The sequence below is a fragment of the Rousettus aegyptiacus genome, unplaced genomic scaffold (genome assembly GCF_014176215.1).
Source record: "Rousettus aegyptiacus isolate mRouAeg1 unplaced genomic scaffold, mRouAeg1.p scaffold_m13_p_6, whole genome shotgun sequence".
Taxonomy (NCBI): Eukaryota; Metazoa; Chordata; class Mammalia; order Chiroptera; family Pteropodidae; genus Rousettus; species Rousettus aegyptiacus.
The window spans coordinates 56,339,803-56,355,468 of NW_023416309.1; the positions used below are offsets into that span (position 1 = coordinate 56,339,803).

Below are 15,666 nucleotides of genomic sequence, written 5' to 3' on the forward strand. Positions count from 1 at the left end.
CTTCCTCCCTGTTCTTCTCGCAGCTCGGCAACGAGGAGCAGCAGGAGAGGCTGCTCAGGGAGTGGCTGGACTGCTGTGTGACCGAGGGGGGCGCCCTCGTGGCCATGCAGAAGAGCTCCCGGCGGCGCGGCCACCCCCTGGTCACGCAGATGGTGGACAAATGGCTCGACCGCTACCGGCAGATCCGGCCGTGCACGTCCCTGTCTGATGGAGAGGAAGATGAAGATGATGAAGATGAATGAAGAAAATCAAGGAGCAGGAGACCGGAGTGTCGGCTCCGTGGTGACCCCGAAGTCAGTGCGTTCCCAGCACCGTGCATGGCCTGGGACAAACCAAACCTGGCAGGACCTGCTCAGGAGGGTTTTTCTGGCCCACACCCAGCGCAGACACAGCGCCTCGTTTGGACTACAGTTTGTAAAAAACAAAAACAACAAAAAAACTAATTTTATTAAGACAGAAAACTTTTTTTCCTTTCAAATCGTAAATCTGTCTATAAATGTAACGCATGTGGTTGTGTAAGAAGTTGTGTAATAGGAAACGTACCAGCATCTTCACGTTACTGAGTTTTTTGCAGCACGGGCACCTCCATTGGCTCAGGCAGATGACTCTTTGTTCCTTTGAGATGTTCTTTTTTTCGAGTAGAACCTTGCATTCTACTTCCATCTTAAAAGCTCCATTTTACGTTCAGTCTCACCAGAACTCCTTAGAGATTTGGAAACTTTGTACAAATTGTCCACAGTAAAACAAAAATAAAAACAAGCTTTTATTTTATTAATAATTTAGTTCCTATCGTGCCCAATAAAATCAAATCTTTAAGGAACAAACTGCAAGGAAAGTCAGAATTTTTTATTGAGCGAACTGCACGGGACTCCGCTCCCTCCTGTCGGTTTCCGCGGTTCTGTCCTTCGCTCTCGGGCCTGCTCCCCCGCAGCGCCGCGGCCCTCCCGCCGGCCGCCGGTCTCCTCCCAGCCGTCCTTCCCCGGCGGTCAGGGAGGCGCCCGGGGGGGCAGGCCCACGCCTGAGCGAAGGCACGGTGACGTGCGCTCGCCTGACGGGCTGTGCCGTCGCCCCGCCTCGCCATGCAGAGGGCCTTGGGGTTCTGTCTCTTAGCATCAGCTCTGCTTGAAGCGAGTCGTGTTAGAAAGGCATGCCTTGGCTTTGGCTCATTGGGAATATCAGTTCAGTACAGAATAAAGATTTTCAAATGCAGTGAGGTGGTAAATGCATTGTACTAATGAATTTCTCAGTGAATAGTCTGAGAATTTTTGCATGTTGGTTAATTGTGGCCATTCTTATTGAAAGTTAAAACTATAATCTTAGGTAGAACAACCTTTTATGAGAAGTGTCGTTCGACCACTTCCGGTGTACCTTCGGTGTGGGTAAAAGTCTCAGACCTCTTAGGAGCACAAAGACGCAGCGTCCTGACAAGCACTTTGTCGACTACCGCTGTGGCGAGGAATTCGTGGGGGAAGCCACACCCCCCCCTTTCCTGCTCTTTGATGAAAAGGCTGTGAAACCTTTACATATTTGCTTCTCGTTTTCTTCTGAGTTTTATTTAGGTGGCTTTGAAGTGTGCACACCCTGAAATTTGATGCCAGAATACTAAAAAGAGGGGTACCCGGGAGGTGGTCTGTCGTCGGTCCCTTCGCCCTCCGGACCCGCAGGAGGGGTTCCCGAGAGGACGGGGTCACTCGCTGCATGCCGACTAACACTCGCAGGAAGATGTGTGCGGTTCGAGTCCCCACAATGCACTTTGACACATCAGAGGGATCGTAGACGTTCGTGCCCAGTGCCTGACATTTCCCTTCAGATGGACTTTCTGTGGTTCGCTTCCGTCCTGGGCGGTGTCGGTGTTTGAGCAGCCGCCGCTCGACCACTGGGCTCAGCGTCTGCCTAGGCTCCTGTCCACGCGGGCGCCGCCCAGCCCTCCGGCGGCCGGAGGCTCCATGCCCTGTCGAGGGAGCCAAGGAGGGAGCCAAGGTGGGGTCGGAGGGAGCAGCATCCGCGGCTGGATGTCGGTGCGGTCGGGAATGCAGGCTCGGGACGCGGCTTCCTGCAGTGCCGCCCGAGTGCCGGTCCCCCCGAGGTGCCTATTTATTTATTTATTTATGGCCAGCGACCCTGAGCGCATCTAGTTTAACGGGTACAGCATTCCTCCCAGGGGGAGAACCGCAGGCCACTGCGTTTCCTGGGCTCCAAGCGGTCTTCACAGAGGAGTGCTGGTGAAGGCCGGCGTCCTGGGTCAATCAGTGCTGTGTTAAGCTCTTGAACTATTAAACAGCCATATTTATTGTCCTAAGTTGGAGTTTGCAGTTTCCTCAAGGTTCTATGTGGCCGAGTGACAGGTGTCTCTCTTGGTTGACTGGGCGGTGATGCCATAACTGTGTGGCCCTAACTTTATGGTTCCTTTTCTAGGGAGGATGCAGTGTGGTGGTTTCTGTTCTCGTTAAACCCAGGTGCAGCGTGGGCCTGGACCTGCCTTTCTGCTTTTGATTCTTAGGCTCATTGTGTCCCAGGCTGATGGGGGGTCCCCTTTCTGTGCATGTGTCGTCCCCTCCTTGAGTGCCCGTTCGACAGGTGGTTACGAAGGTGATGTCGAACTACTGCTCTGCTCCCGGAAGGATCGGTCCGTCACCACGGGCTCCATCTCCATCCACGTGAGGTGGTTTTAACGTGTCATTTCACGGGGGAGTCGGGGTGGGACCACTACTTTCAAATGAGTGAGGCGGTCGACGCTTTACGATGCCATAACTTTATCTTTTTTAATGGGAGAGGAAGCGGTCAAAGGGAGTGTGGTACTTGGACTTGATACTTGCAGATACCACTAGTACAAAAGGGTTTAATGCTATTTAAAAAGAGCCATAGAATTGACTTAAAGTTCTGAGCATATGGAAATGGCTGATGTTAATTATTTTGCAACATTTCTTTGTAAATACCATTAAAAAATTTTGAGATTTACCTCCTTTCCTGCATTAATGCTTGAGCCAGGTAATTTTGCTTTTAAGAAAATTAAAATCAAAACTCTAAAACGTGACCAATTTTGTTTCTTGAATTGACTTAGTTCTAAGCCACTATTTCTGCTTAAGAATGGTATGATTTAATAATGATGGACTTATGTGAGATGTTCGTTTTTCAGTTAAACTATCACATGAGGTAATCGTCAGCATTCTAGCATCTGGTTATAGATTAGGCAGAGAGAACAGTATTGTTAATCTTTGAACCCTGGTGTAACAAGAGTTGGAAATCGGCTAATTGAAAATGCAGTTGCCTTTAAACATCTCAAGTAGAAAACGTTTACAGTGGTGAGATGTACTTGAATTTCAGAACTTAACAAATTTTTATTACTTTTTATTGAAAACTGCACTGAACGCTAAATGTCCACCTTTACAATAAACAGATACAGTAACGGTAACTCACACTAAAACAAAAACATATTTCTGATAGCCATTATTTTTCTGTTTGGGACAGTTTAAGGTTTTTTTTTTTTGTCACAAAAACAGGAATGTACCTATACAAAGGCTCAAAATAGGCCATCTTTTAAACAAAAAGGCGATGATTCACAAAAGACTATGAATATAACATGTAACTAGTTGATACAAATCTAATAGGATTTGTTAAAATCAGTCACATCTAATAACACACCTGAAGTGTTCTTGTATAAAATATCACGTGAAGAAAAGAAGACTTTATCAATGCTAAAAAAGTGGGTTTGTTCATAGACAATCTGACAAGTTACCATAAAAAGTATTTCCTGAGACATAAGGAAATGCAACGTTATTCTTCTTGAACGCTTTCAGTTCAAGACGTTCCACTCAATAAAATAGCTGAGGATCTGAACTGAGAAAATATATCTGAGTACAAACAGCTTGTGAAACTTAATACTTTTTTTTTTTTTTTTTTTTTTTTTGCATCATCAGAGATACGGTATCACTGCACTCGACCCACTTGGCTGCTCAGGGCGCAGTTCCGACGGGAGGCCGCTCTGGGCCGTCTCACGGTTTCCTCCCCGCTTCGCAGCGACTGGATTTTCCTATTAGTAAAAGAGGTAACCAGCCCCCGTGGACCGAAGGGACTAGCCACAGGATGGGGATTTCCTCTTAATAGTTTTTATTTTGATGTTTGGAACTCTTGATGCAACATTCTAGAGCAAGGTGTTCAGGACCTGCTGTGCCCAAGGGACTGATAAAGGAAAAAGATCTATTTATTCTTTGTGATTCGATGCACAGATGAGAAACTTAACACACAATGACAGAAGTTGGTCGCTAACAGACCGCGTCCCAGCCTTTCCGCGCCGCCGCGAGCAGACGGCGCCTTCCGCTCCCCCACGTCTCAGCCTCTCGCTCCTTTGTAGCTTTAACACTGCAGCGTCAATGATGCACATGTCCAGAGTCAGTTAAAAAACCGGCAACCTCTTCTCCTCTTAGTTCATCTATTTTCCACTGTCTCTTGGTCCCAGGTTTATCTGAACGATGACCTTTCGTCATTCTCTGCTATTGCTCGTTGGGGTGCTCTCGATTGTCCCCGTGTTTTGTGGGCTGGTTGGGAGAGGGAGCTTGGGACGGGTGCGCCACGGTGGGGAGGCTGTGAGTCGCAGGGATGCCTCCGGGGATGATCCCTTCCATGGCGGCAGGAAGTCCTCCCGGGGCCACACCCACGATGCCTGGCGGGTACCTGCGGAGCAGAGAGCAGGGCCCAGGTGAGTCCAGGGCGAGAAGCTGCCGCTACTGGCTTTTCCTATGGGATAGTTTGTCATCCTTCCCCTCCCCAAAGCAAAGGAGAAACCTTCGTAAAAAATCTGAAATGCTGACATCTGATTCACGAGTGACAAAACTCAGTCCAGGGGAAGCACTGGGCTGCCGACTGTGCGCAGCCCCCGGACAGTCGCGACAGCGCGTGCCGATGCCGCACTGGGAAAACCGCTGTCCGGAAGGGGCCAGTTTTCCAGTCGCTTCAGGCAGCGCCAGCTCCAACGACGGCAGGGGGGACTTCGATGCTAAAGGTGTGGCTTCCTTGGCTGGCTAGCTCCCCCGGCCTGAGACGCGAGGGCACAGAGCGCCAGGGACGTGCGAGCTGGCCATGGGACCGGGACCTGCCCTCCTGAGGGTAGCTGCAGGGAGGCTGAGGACCTGGGGCCCTGAGCTACCTCCAGAATACGTGTTTCTTACGCACAAAGGTGACTGTTAGTAGGACAAACACTTATGAGGCAAGTGCTTTAGAATTACCGTTACCAAACCCTTTACACTTGGGGTACAGGGTCTTTCTGGGATCACCCCCCCGCCCCCATGGCCTGTCAGTGTTAGACTGGGCAGAAATCCCAGGGGATTCTCTAGGACGACTGAGGGATAGGACCCCTGTAAGCCTTGGTCTGTCTCCCAGAGTTAAGACGGAGCCCCTTAAAGGGCAGGCCGCCACCAGTAACGAACGGGGGCACCGGCGCTGTGGCGGGCTCAGGGGGCGATTCTAGAAGGTGCTTGTGAGGGTGAAAACCCGCCGGGGCTGCATCGGAGCAGGCGCCCGGAAGGTCAGCGGAGTCAGCGCGAGCCGCAGCCGCAGCATCACGGCTTCCTTCAGGGGTGGGCCGGGCCCCACTACATGCACCATATCGAACCCCCCTCCCCCAACTGGTTAGAGCAGTGGTTCGCAGCAGGACACGGGGCAACAGCGGGAGACCCAGCGGGGGAAGGGAACCACGGCAAGGGACTCCCTGGCGTGGCCTCAGTCACATCCCACCCCAATCAACCTTGAGAATCCCCAAGAAACTGCGCGGGCCCTCTGCCTAGCGGAACGCACTGGCCTTTCACGTATGGTTCAAATTGGAAATCAGTCTCCCCTAAAAACTCTGGCTCGGCTGTTCCCCACAAAGTGCTCAGGCCTGTCGGGCGACGCGCCCCACTCCGCCGCCTTGGAGAAGCTCGGCCCAGGCTGCGCCCCCGAGGTGGGGTCAGTGGCCAGGGTTCCACCGGGCCGTCCTCAGCGCCCAGGTCCCGCCCAGGCCTGCGCCCCACCCAGCCTCACCTGTACGTGGCACCGTTGAGCTCCGGGTGAATCGCCTGCTGGTCTATTACTGACCATGGAGCTGTTGTGACAAAGAATTCCTTGTTCACGCAGTTTCTTAAGCTTTCGGGGATGCGACCTGGAATAGGATGATTAAAATTAATCGTGATTTTCAAGGCGACGGCGAGTTAAATGCACTTTGTTGCTGCTGCTGCGGGGGGTGCGACCCGCCACGTTCGTCCCGATGGAGGTCCGACAGTGAAGCCCTGGACTCTGTGCTGAGGCGGCGATGGCCCTTTGATGTCCACAAAACGCGAAGGGCTCCAGGGCCCAGAATGGAAGGGAGCCCCGTACGGGGTCTGCCTCCCCGGTGTGCGGCACGCATACCAGCCGATGCCACAGGGAGTGGCTTCCCGACATTTAGTCGGGACCCCAACATTCAAAATTCCATCAACCCGAAAAATGACGTCTGCCCACAGCAGGGACGGGCGCGGTGGGGCGGGCCTCACCTGTGATTGCCCGGCGGATCTCGGTGGCAGCGGCCTCTCTCATCTCTAGGGAGGCTTGTTCACTATACCAGGCCGTGTGGGGCGTGCAGATGAGATTCGGTGCATCTTTCAAGGGACCCTGAGCAAAGCTACATAAATGTACAAAACGGCACGTGTGAAAAGCCGGAAGCATGGCACCCCTGGCCCAGTCACCCTGGGGAGCTCGGCCCGCAGCCCCTGCCACGTGGAGAAAGTGGGCGTTCCGTGGCAGGTGTCCTGAGGGCTGGGAACTTATGAACTTTCTTATCAAAACTGTTTTTAATTAGTGCTGAGTAGTCAGGAGCCGGAAGGAGGGGACAGCTAGCCCTGCAGGGGCCGGCCAGCTCCAGGACAGCCGAGGCCTGCAGACCGAGCCCGCCACATGCCACCTTCCTGCCTCTCCTTTTCCTGGTCACCTTTGGGGACCTTCTGGCCTTTTCACAGTTAGGACATGGCACACAGTCCTTGCAAGGACAGAGGCTGGGTCTCTAGCTTCCTCCTCAGGACCCGTCTGCCGGGGGCAGTGCCTGAGGGTGTGGGACAGGTGTCACCCGCAAGCCCGGGCTCCGGGCACCTCAGCCGTCCCGCAGACCCACCTGAAAGGCTCCGATTCGTGCACATCGAGGGCCGCCCCTCGTATCCTGCCTTCCTTGAGAGCCTGGGCTAAGGCCTTCTCGTCCACCAGCCCGCCGCGGGCTGCGTTCACCAGGAAGGCACCCTGCCTCATCTGCGGAGGGAAGCAGAGTGGGTTAGCCGGGGGTCGGGAGTGGAGTCTCAGGCACAGCTGGAGGCCAAGGATCAGTTTCCGCTAATTCTGAGATGGCCACGAGGTGGGAAGGTTGGAGCTGTGACCTGTCACCCGTCTGTCGCTTCATGGAGGCCAGGCCTGATGAGGACAGGCTCCTGCTCGGTCCTGGGCCAGCCCGTGGAGGGGGCCCCGCCGGCACCTCGCCCAGGTGACTCAGGCTTTGTTTCCTGCTCACTGGTGTCCGCGGACAGCTCCCAACCCCTCTGGTCCTGACGGACGCTGCGGGGCCCAAGGACGCCTGCTCCGGTTACCTGCTTTATGGTAAAGTCATTGATGAGGTGGTGGTTGTGCTCGTTGAGGTTACAGTGCAGGGAGACGCAGTCGCTCTGATACAGTAAGTCCTGCAGGGTGTAGACCCTCTGCACGCCCAGGGACCGCTCTGTCCCATCCTGCAAGTAGGGGTCATAAAAGATGACGCTGAATCCAAAGGCCTTGGCTCGAACAGCGACGGCCTGCCCTGTGCGACCTGTGCAGAAAGACAGTCCAGGTGAGCGGGTCCTCGGCCCCTCCTCCCGCGTTACTGCTGGGACCTGGGGCCTGTGCGTGCGGTCCCCGGGGGCAGGCCGGCCAGGCGGAGGCTGCTGCCGGAGGGGTCGCGCGCCCAGAGCTCGGCGACGCTTCTCTCCAGGTCTCACTGGGGCCAAGCCTCCTGGGCGAGGATGCGGCTGCTGTCACCTGTACTGGCCACCAGAGGTGTGTGTTTTCTAAGTTCCTGTTAGGTACATTTTCAAACACAGACACAGCAAGAACATCCTAGTGAACGCCACGCGCCCCTCCCAGCTCTGGCCGTCACCCGGGTTCTGCCGTCTGAGTTCGTCTCGCCGAGGTTTTTGTTTACCCAGCAGGCTTCTTACCCCGAGCTTCCTTTATTTTTGCTCCCAGCGTCTGATGGAATGCTCTCCAGCCTAATAATTACCCCGGGGTTTGCACAGGGACGGAGCAAAACGATCAAACGGGCCCCTGCAGTCTGGCCTGAGCAGAGACCGGCACGGGACACTGTTTAGGTGGCGGGGTGGGGACATGCGAATCCTCGGCTGTGCGGGCTGGGCCCCGACCCACTGGGGGACCCTCACCCCTGTCTCCAGCCGGCGAGTTAGAGACAGATGCCGCCTAACAGGACACGAAGGTCCCCGTGATTCCCTGGTGCCCGTCATCTGCACAAACCCACCGACCCCCAGGGCCTCTCACTTTCCTCAGAGCAGTTTTCAGCTTGAAAACAAAATGGTTTGATGCTTGAATAGGCTGATTTGGAAAGAGCACAGAACAAGTCTTTATCTCAGACCGATGCTCAACTGTGCGGGAGAGGGGAAGGAACGAGGGGAGACGTACCTCCCCAAACGGGAAGCCCAGGGAGGGCGACCTGCTGGGCTGGGACCTGACTGGGCGTGACCGCTGCTGGGGTTCGGACGCAAAGGTCTCCTGAGGCCATCCTGATCAAGAGGGACAGCTGCAGGGCAACCGTCATGCCCCCTGTCACCCCTGTCGAGTGCCGCCACTTGGATGCGGCAAACTGGGAACTGCAGCCTCGCACCCCATGGAAGGGTGGACGGGCAGGTGGGAACGGTGGCAGTGCCGAGGGGAGAGTGGCCGTGGCCGTGAACATCCCCCCGGGACGTGGGTGAAGCGCAGGCCCGGGGCGCGCTGCGTGGCTGGCCACTGCGGGCTCCTGCCCCCCGTCCCAGCACACCTGACGGCCAGACGGGGCTTCCCGGCTGCAGCGCCAGGGGCTCGCCAACCGCAAGCCCAGATTTCACCACGAAAGTGCTGACCGTGCGGGGGCATCATTTCCCAACGGCTTTGCTTTCCACGAAAGCTCAAACCCTGGTCTGCGCACTGGCTTCCCCGTCAGCCCCCGGGTTTCCCTGACATAACTCTGCTCCGTCCTTCATCGAAACCCAGCCTGGCCGAAGGGGAACCGATCGTCTCGGCCTTTAAAAAAAATACTGTCACCACCGGCTTTCCCTTCAAATTTCTGCACGTGGCCCCAACCTGGAGGCTGTGCCGCCACTGGCCCAAGCTGGGGCCACGCCTGGGACCCTGCCCGGGCCCCTCGGCCACGGGAGTCGGGCCCGGAGGGACGCCGTCAGCCCCTGACGACGGCAGCAGCAGGGACCGGGCTGCCCGCGACCCTGCCCCTCCCTGTCCCGGCCCTGCAGGGCGGTGGAGACGTCACGGCCAGTGTGTACAGGCAGCCGTGGCCGTGGCACTGCTGGGTGTACGGCCTCGGGTGAACAAGGCGGAGATCCCGGGACTGGCCTCCGTGTGCCGAAGGCGTCCCCGGAAAATGGACGGCAAAGGGCACAGCCAGAGAAACGTCCCCTTAAGAACTCGCAGTGACAGCGACAGTCGGAAGCCACGGGAACAGGTGCTCTGCCTCTGGCCGGGAGCCCACCCGCCGGCCCCGGCTGAAGGACTCAGAGGGTCTAACCCGTGTGCGAGGCCCACCTTCCAGAGCCTCGGGAAACCTGCAGGGCACCAGCAGAGGGCGCTGCCGCCCTCGCAGCCCGGCCCTGCCGCCTCCCGCCACCTCCACCTTGGAGGGCCACGCGGGAGCAGCAGAGTCCCACCTCCTGAGCGTGCGCGCCCGACGCCCGGGCTCCTGGCCTCCCACACGCAGACCCGGAGGCGGGACGGCGTCGCCCAGGCCACCGCAGAGGTCCTGGCGCTCGGGCTGCGAGTCGGCTTGGGCAGCCGCTGCTCGCCAGGCCTGCCCCACGTGCTCCTCGCGCCCCGGGTCCTAAGACTCGGCCACCGTGCAACCCTCCGTTCCCCATCGCAGCTCAGGAAGAGGCCACGGGCAGAGGGGTCGAGTGACGTCCCCGAGTCACAGAGCCGCGGCGTGCCCAGCGGCGGGGCTGAGTGTCAGCGCTGCCTGGCAAGGCCCCCGACTACGCGCACGAGGGGCCCCGGTCGAGCCCGCGCTGCCGACCCCTGTGAGGTCACCCTCCCAGGGCCACCGGACTGGGCACGGTGTCTCGCCTTGACCAGCGGACGCCGCGAGACCTGTCCCTGCCTGGTGACCTGACCGTGCCACTGGTGCCCCGAAATTCTTCCGCGACCCCTGCTGCCACCCCAGGTCTCCGCGTGACCACCAGCCCCCACTGGAGTGCCAGCCTGCTGCCCAGCACCTGAGGGTGTCCTGCTGAGCCTCCTCCAGCCGGCCGCACCAGCCCGCACCTCCCCTCTGGTGGGCGTCCTGGTCAGCCCTGACCCCTGACCTCCCGCCCCGGGCAGTGGGGAGCGGGCGAGGACATGGGACCTCTCCCTCAGCGGGCCTCCACTCCCATGGGGTCCCCGAGCCGGCCTGGGGCAGGGGCATGGGCAGAGAACCCCCACATACCGAAGCCGATGAGGCCCAGGGTCTCCCCGCGGATGCGGGCTGCGCCCGAGGCGACCTCGCGGATCTGCTCGACGCTCTGCACGCGTGTGCCCTCCCGCAGGGCCTGGTACAGCCACGCCGTCCGCCGGTACAGGTTGAGGATGTGGCAGACGGTGGAGTCGGCCGTCTCCTCCACCGCGGCCGACGGGATGTTGCACACGGCGATCCCTGGAAAAGGCCGAGGCCTGTGGTGAGGGGGGCTCCGGGGCACCTGCTCAGCCGCTCGTGGGGTGTGTGCTGCTGCGGCAGGTCTGGGTCCCTGAGGCCTGCCTGTCGCCCAGGGGACACAGACCCCCTGGCCCTGATGTGATGCTCAGAGGCCGCGGGTCCTGACATCCACGGCCCTCCGCCCCTGCTTCTGTCCAGGGCTGGGCTCACACCTAAGTCCCTCCCCCACGTCCTGCCCACCCCGTGCTCCCAGACCCGTGCCCGGGAAGTGAGCAGTGGGTGGCTGGGAGGGGCGAGGGGTCCTCCCAGAATGCAATGCACCTTCCTCCAGACACCCCACAGCTCTGATCGCCCTGAGTGGGGCTTTCTACACCATTCTGCAGGTCAGCAGGCGCGGTCCGCCTCCAGGGCCCTGCTCCACGGGCTGCCCGCACGAGCGTCTAGCACCCTCGGAGCAGGGCGGGCGGCCTTCCTGGACCAAGGCCTGCACCCGGCGCAGCTCTGCAGCCGCCTCTCTCAATGTCAACGTCGTCACCTTTGTCACCTTCGCTGTAACCCCTCCGGAGCCGGACCAGACTGGGAATCAGACAAATGAGTTTGCTAGGAAGGCCGTGGAGTGAGAGCTCAGGGGCGCTCGGACCCCGGCCTGGGCCTTGGCCTCGCCTCCTCCCCCGGCCTACAGAACCCAGCTACCTGCTCCAGGTACAGCCTCGCCTGCAACAGGCAGGTCAAACGCTCATTTCCTGAGCCTCACCCAGCAAGGCTGGGCTGGGGGCGAGGTGCTTCGAGAAAAGGCTCCAGCGTGTGCTGGAAAGGGAGCTGCGCCCCCAAACCCCGAAACACGACACTGCGGCCCGGACAGGGGACCCTTCGGTGCTTTCAGGAGGGGCACTCCTGCGGCCACCTGCCGCCCTGCCCTCGCTACAGAGTCCGCTGGCCGAGCGTGCTGTGGAAGGCCTCTGGGGGACAAAAGGCACCTGGATGGAGGCCACCTCCCTCCTTCAGCTTCCACATTCGAAAGCTGCCCCTCGAAACGGCCCAGATGCCTCCGAGCAGGACGCTTGTCAGACAAACGCCACCGCTGACATCCTGTCCACATTTTTCAAAACGGCAGGCCCTGGCCGTCTTCTGCGGCGGCCGAGGACTCAGGGGACAGAGCCCCCGGGCCTCCCTGCGAGGCGCGGCTGAGCAGGGACCTTCTGCACTAGGGATGAGACCCTCACGCCCCTCCCTGGAACTGGCTCCCTCCAGGAAATGCCGCCCCAGCACTGCGTGGCGCTGGCTGCCGCCTTCCTGCCCGGCGGGGAGGGCTGGGAGGGGGCGCCGGGGACCCCACGCCCGGGGCGTCAGGCCACACCGCCGCCGTCTGGACGCGGGTCTCGCCGAGGGCACAGAGGTGACAGTGGGAGACGTGGGAGGTTTCAGGTCCTGCCAGATGCGCTCGCACCCCGCCCCCCGATTCCTTTGCTGCAACCAAGCAGGAGCCGGCGTGCTGGGGTGGGGGGGCGGGGGCGCCCCTTCCCCAGACCCCTGACGTGACCTCCCCCACCCAGGGCTGAGGGGACAGGGCCTGGCCCGTGGGGACCCAAAAAACCATGTCCCCTTCTGAGCCACTGACTGCATGGATCCCCACAGCTCCTGGATGGGGGAGCGCCCGCCTCCTGCCTTTGCCTTTGGGGTTCGCCAGCAGGCTGACCCCGACCGCCTGTCGCCACACCCAGACCCCCTATCACTCTGCAGAGCACCCAGCAGCACCTGAGAGTCAGCCCAGACGCAGCCCCAGTCATCGGCAGGCCCCGGGCCCGGCTCCCTCTGCCTGACTCCTGCCCACGGGACGCATCCACATGCAAGTGGGGGCACGAACCACTAACACCACGCGCCCTCACGCAGAACCCTAGGCTGGGACCTCGGAGGAGCAAGCTGGAGCCCCCCGGGGCTTCCCCTGTCTGAAAAGGTGGCAGGTGGGTGGTCCCGGGCATCAGATGTGGCCAGCGCTCACCCAAGTAGGACGCCCGGCCAGCTGGGCGAGCATCGCTCACGGCCGGCCTCCCCTGGAGCATGGGGCCCAGGGGGGCGTTTGTGGCAGGGACAGTTCAGTGGCCTGTAGACCAGGCCGGGCTGCTGTCAGGCCCACCAGCACAGCCCAGGGCTGGGGGCTGAAAAGGCCCGAGCTCCTGTGGTTTTGAGGTACCCGTGAGCAGCCTCGTGGCTTCAGGGCCCCGAGTGCTCCCCAGGCAGGCAGAGCGCAGCCCACACACCCAGGTGCAGGGCTGCCACGTTTCAAAGCCAGACGCGGCGGCCACAGGGCTCATCCAGAAGGACCGGCCTGGCCCGTCATGGTCAGCGGGGCGGCCCAGGACCCTTGGCGCTGGCGCCTGGCTCCTCGACCCTCTGCGCTGCCCCGTGCACACGGAGCTGCACCCAGCGTGGGGACAGGAAGGCTGCCCCGCCTCGTGGAGCCGCCGCCCCCTGCTCACCGAGCTCGCCGGCGGCCTTGACGTCGACGTTGTCGTAGCCGCTGCCTATCCGCACGATCACTCTCAGGGCCTTGAACTTCTCCAGGTCCTCCCTGGTCAGTGTGATGGTGTGGTACATCATGGCGCCGACGGCCTCGTTTAAGACCTGCGGGGGGCGAGCAGAGCGCGGGTTGGAGGCCCCCAGCACCCCGAGCCTGCAGAGGCTGGCGGGAGAAGGGCCAGCTGGGGACGAGGTCTGGCTACGACAGCCCCCCACCCCCCAGGACGAGTGGCCTGTGGTTGCGCTTTGGGGGCCCGGGTAACACGACGGGAAAAGAGACAGGGAGGCCTGAGAGGTGGCTTTGGGGGGAAGGTAAGAACGACCAGCCGGGGGAATGGGGGGGGAATGGGGGGGGGGGACCAGCGGGATGGCAGGGCGCATGCCCCGCGTGCCAGCTGCTGCCCCCTGACGTGGGGGGCCCTTTCCTCGCGGGGGAGGGGCGCCCACCTTCTCGTGGATCTCCTGCGTGGACTGGGCGTCACAGAAGGCCACGGTGGCCAGGTCCTTCAGGATGGGCATCTCCACGGTGCAGTCTCTGCCGTCCAGCAGTGCCACCAGCGGGCGGGGGTGCAGGGGGCCGTTCATGATCTGGGGGCGGATGCCTGTGAGGAGGGGGGACTCGGTGGGCGGCAGAAGGGGCCTGTCCCACACGCCGCGGTCCCAGTGAGGGGCCCCCGTCCCAGCCCGTCCTCGCCCTTCCTGGGCCTGCAGGACCCCAGGTGTCTCCGCGGCAGCCTCCCACCCTGCTCCCCCGGGCTCAAGACCACCGTCACCCTGGAGCCGCCAGGGGAGATTCTGGGACGAGCCAAGGAGATCGAGCGGGACATCGGTGCAGCTGACTCGGCTGCGGAAGGACAGGCACTGCCCGCTGGGCCTGCTGGGCCCGGGGTCCCGGGGGGGGTTGGGCCCAGGCATCTGCTCGAGCCCGTAACTGCTGCTGCCCCCGGGGCCGGCACGGGAACCGCCCGCCGCCCCTAGACCAGAGCAAGGCCCGGGGATACGCGGGGCGCACGGCTCCCCGATGCTGGGGCGGGCCGTGCCTCCCTGCACCTGCCGGGACACCGTCCTCCAACAGATGGGGGCGCTCAAGGCGCTCGAGTCCCGAGGGGGCTTTCTGGGGGAAGCCCCGGTGGCCCCGGGGACCCGGGCTCGGCTGCCCTCGCCTGGGCTGGTCCCCCCGCGTGCTGGGTGAGCCCCGCTCGTCAGGCACAGGGACCAGACAGACAGAGGGCACCGTCCCCCCAGCCCGGGCACGGCCAGGCCGGTCCTCTCTGCACGCGGCCCGAGCCGCGGAGTGCCAGCCCTCGGCCACGCGGACACCCTGCAGAGTGGACGAGTCCTGAGGTGGCCACGTCACCAGGGGCTCGCTCGGGGGGGTGGGGGGCGTGCGCCCCGGCCTGGGAGGCAGCGTGAGCCCTGCACGTCCTGTCCTCTCCCCCTCACCCCCGTCCCCCGCCCCGGCACGTGCAACAGCGCCCTCAGCTGACCGCTCCCTCCAGGCTCACACTGGCAGGCCCGGGGTCCCGCGGCCCACCCCCCAGGCTGTGAAGACCGCCCCTGGGCTCCAGGAGGGGCCTCGGCCATCGCGATGGCCAGGACGGCACAACCCCACACGTCTTGTCAAACTGGAAACGTTTAGTTTAGCGTCATGGGTCACGGGCGAGGGCGAGATGGCTCTCCGCACACCTTAAGCCTCTGGACACCCGGGGTACCCGGCCGGGGCTTGGCCTTCACAGAACCTACCTGTCCTTTTCTATGGCGGCCGCCTCGCTTGACTGGGCTCCTGTGGCCCCTGCCAGGAGCAAGCCATGTCCCTGGGCCAGCTGGCCCTTGTGTGACAGGCACGGTGACAGATGACGGCGGGAGCTGCCGGCCCAGGCTGTGCCCGCCGGCACGGCCTGGAACCCCCCAATGGGGTCCCGCCCGGGCAGCCCTGAAGGGCCACTGGGTCGCCGCCCAGCTGGCTGCACTCTGGAGCGGGGAGCTGAGCGAGGGGCCCCCAGCACTGCGGCCACGGGCTCACCGGCACTGCGCACGGTGGGGGAGTGTGGCCCGAGCTGCCGCACAGCGGCCTCTGCCCTGGGTGGCCTCGGAGGAGCAGGCCGGGAGGCAGGGTGGCGGGGAAGCGAAGGCCACCTCTGGGCGGCTCTCCGTCATCCCGGGCTGTGACTCCCAAACGGCCATGGCCCCTCCCGGCCAGTGAGTGGCAGCTGAGCCCCTACTGTCTCCCCGGGACCCCGGTGCCCACAGCAGACATCCAAGTGAGCTGACCC

General features: G+C 61.3%; 2 protein-coding genes across 9 annotated transcripts in view; one reads left to right on the forward strand and one right to left on the reverse strand.

Moving 5' to 3' along the window:
• Nucleotides 1–2,958, forward strand: part of ZRANB1 (zinc finger RANBP2-type containing 1) — a 55,811-nt gene extending 52,853 nt beyond the window's left edge. For all 4 annotated transcript variants that reach the window (XM_016118484.2, XM_036222637.1, XM_036222638.1 and 1 more), the window contains one exon: nt 24–2,958. In XM_016118484.2, the coding sequence (XP_015973970.1) occupies nt 24–242 (219 nt within the window). In that variant the 3' untranslated portion in view covers nt 243–2,958. The remainder of the gene's footprint in view (nt 1–23) is intronic.
• Nucleotides 2,959–3,310: 352 nt separating this feature from the next.
• The window catches only part of CTBP2 (C-terminal binding protein 2), a 133,683-nt gene continuing 121,327 nt past the window's right edge, over nt 3,311–15,666 (reverse strand). For 4 of the 5 annotated variants that reach the window (XM_036222640.1, XM_036222641.1, XM_036222642.1 and 1 more), the window contains 8 exons: nt 13,841–13,995; nt 13,354–13,498; nt 10,670–10,876; nt 7,581–7,795; nt 7,118–7,248; nt 6,504–6,631; nt 6,016–6,133; nt 3,311–4,671 (listed from right to left, as the gene is read on the reverse strand). In XM_036222640.1, coding sequence (XP_036078533.1) covers nt 4,491–4,671; nt 6,016–6,133; nt 6,504–6,631; nt 7,118–7,248; nt 7,581–7,795; nt 10,670–10,876; nt 13,354–13,498; nt 13,841–13,995 — 1,280 coding nt within the window. In that variant the 3' untranslated portion in view covers nt 3,311–4,490. The remainder of the gene's footprint in view (nt 4,672–6,015; nt 6,134–6,503; nt 6,632–7,117; nt 7,249–7,580; nt 7,796–10,669; nt 10,877–13,353; nt 13,499–13,840; nt 13,996–15,666) is intronic. The other variant, XM_036222639.1, reaches the window with a different exon arrangement.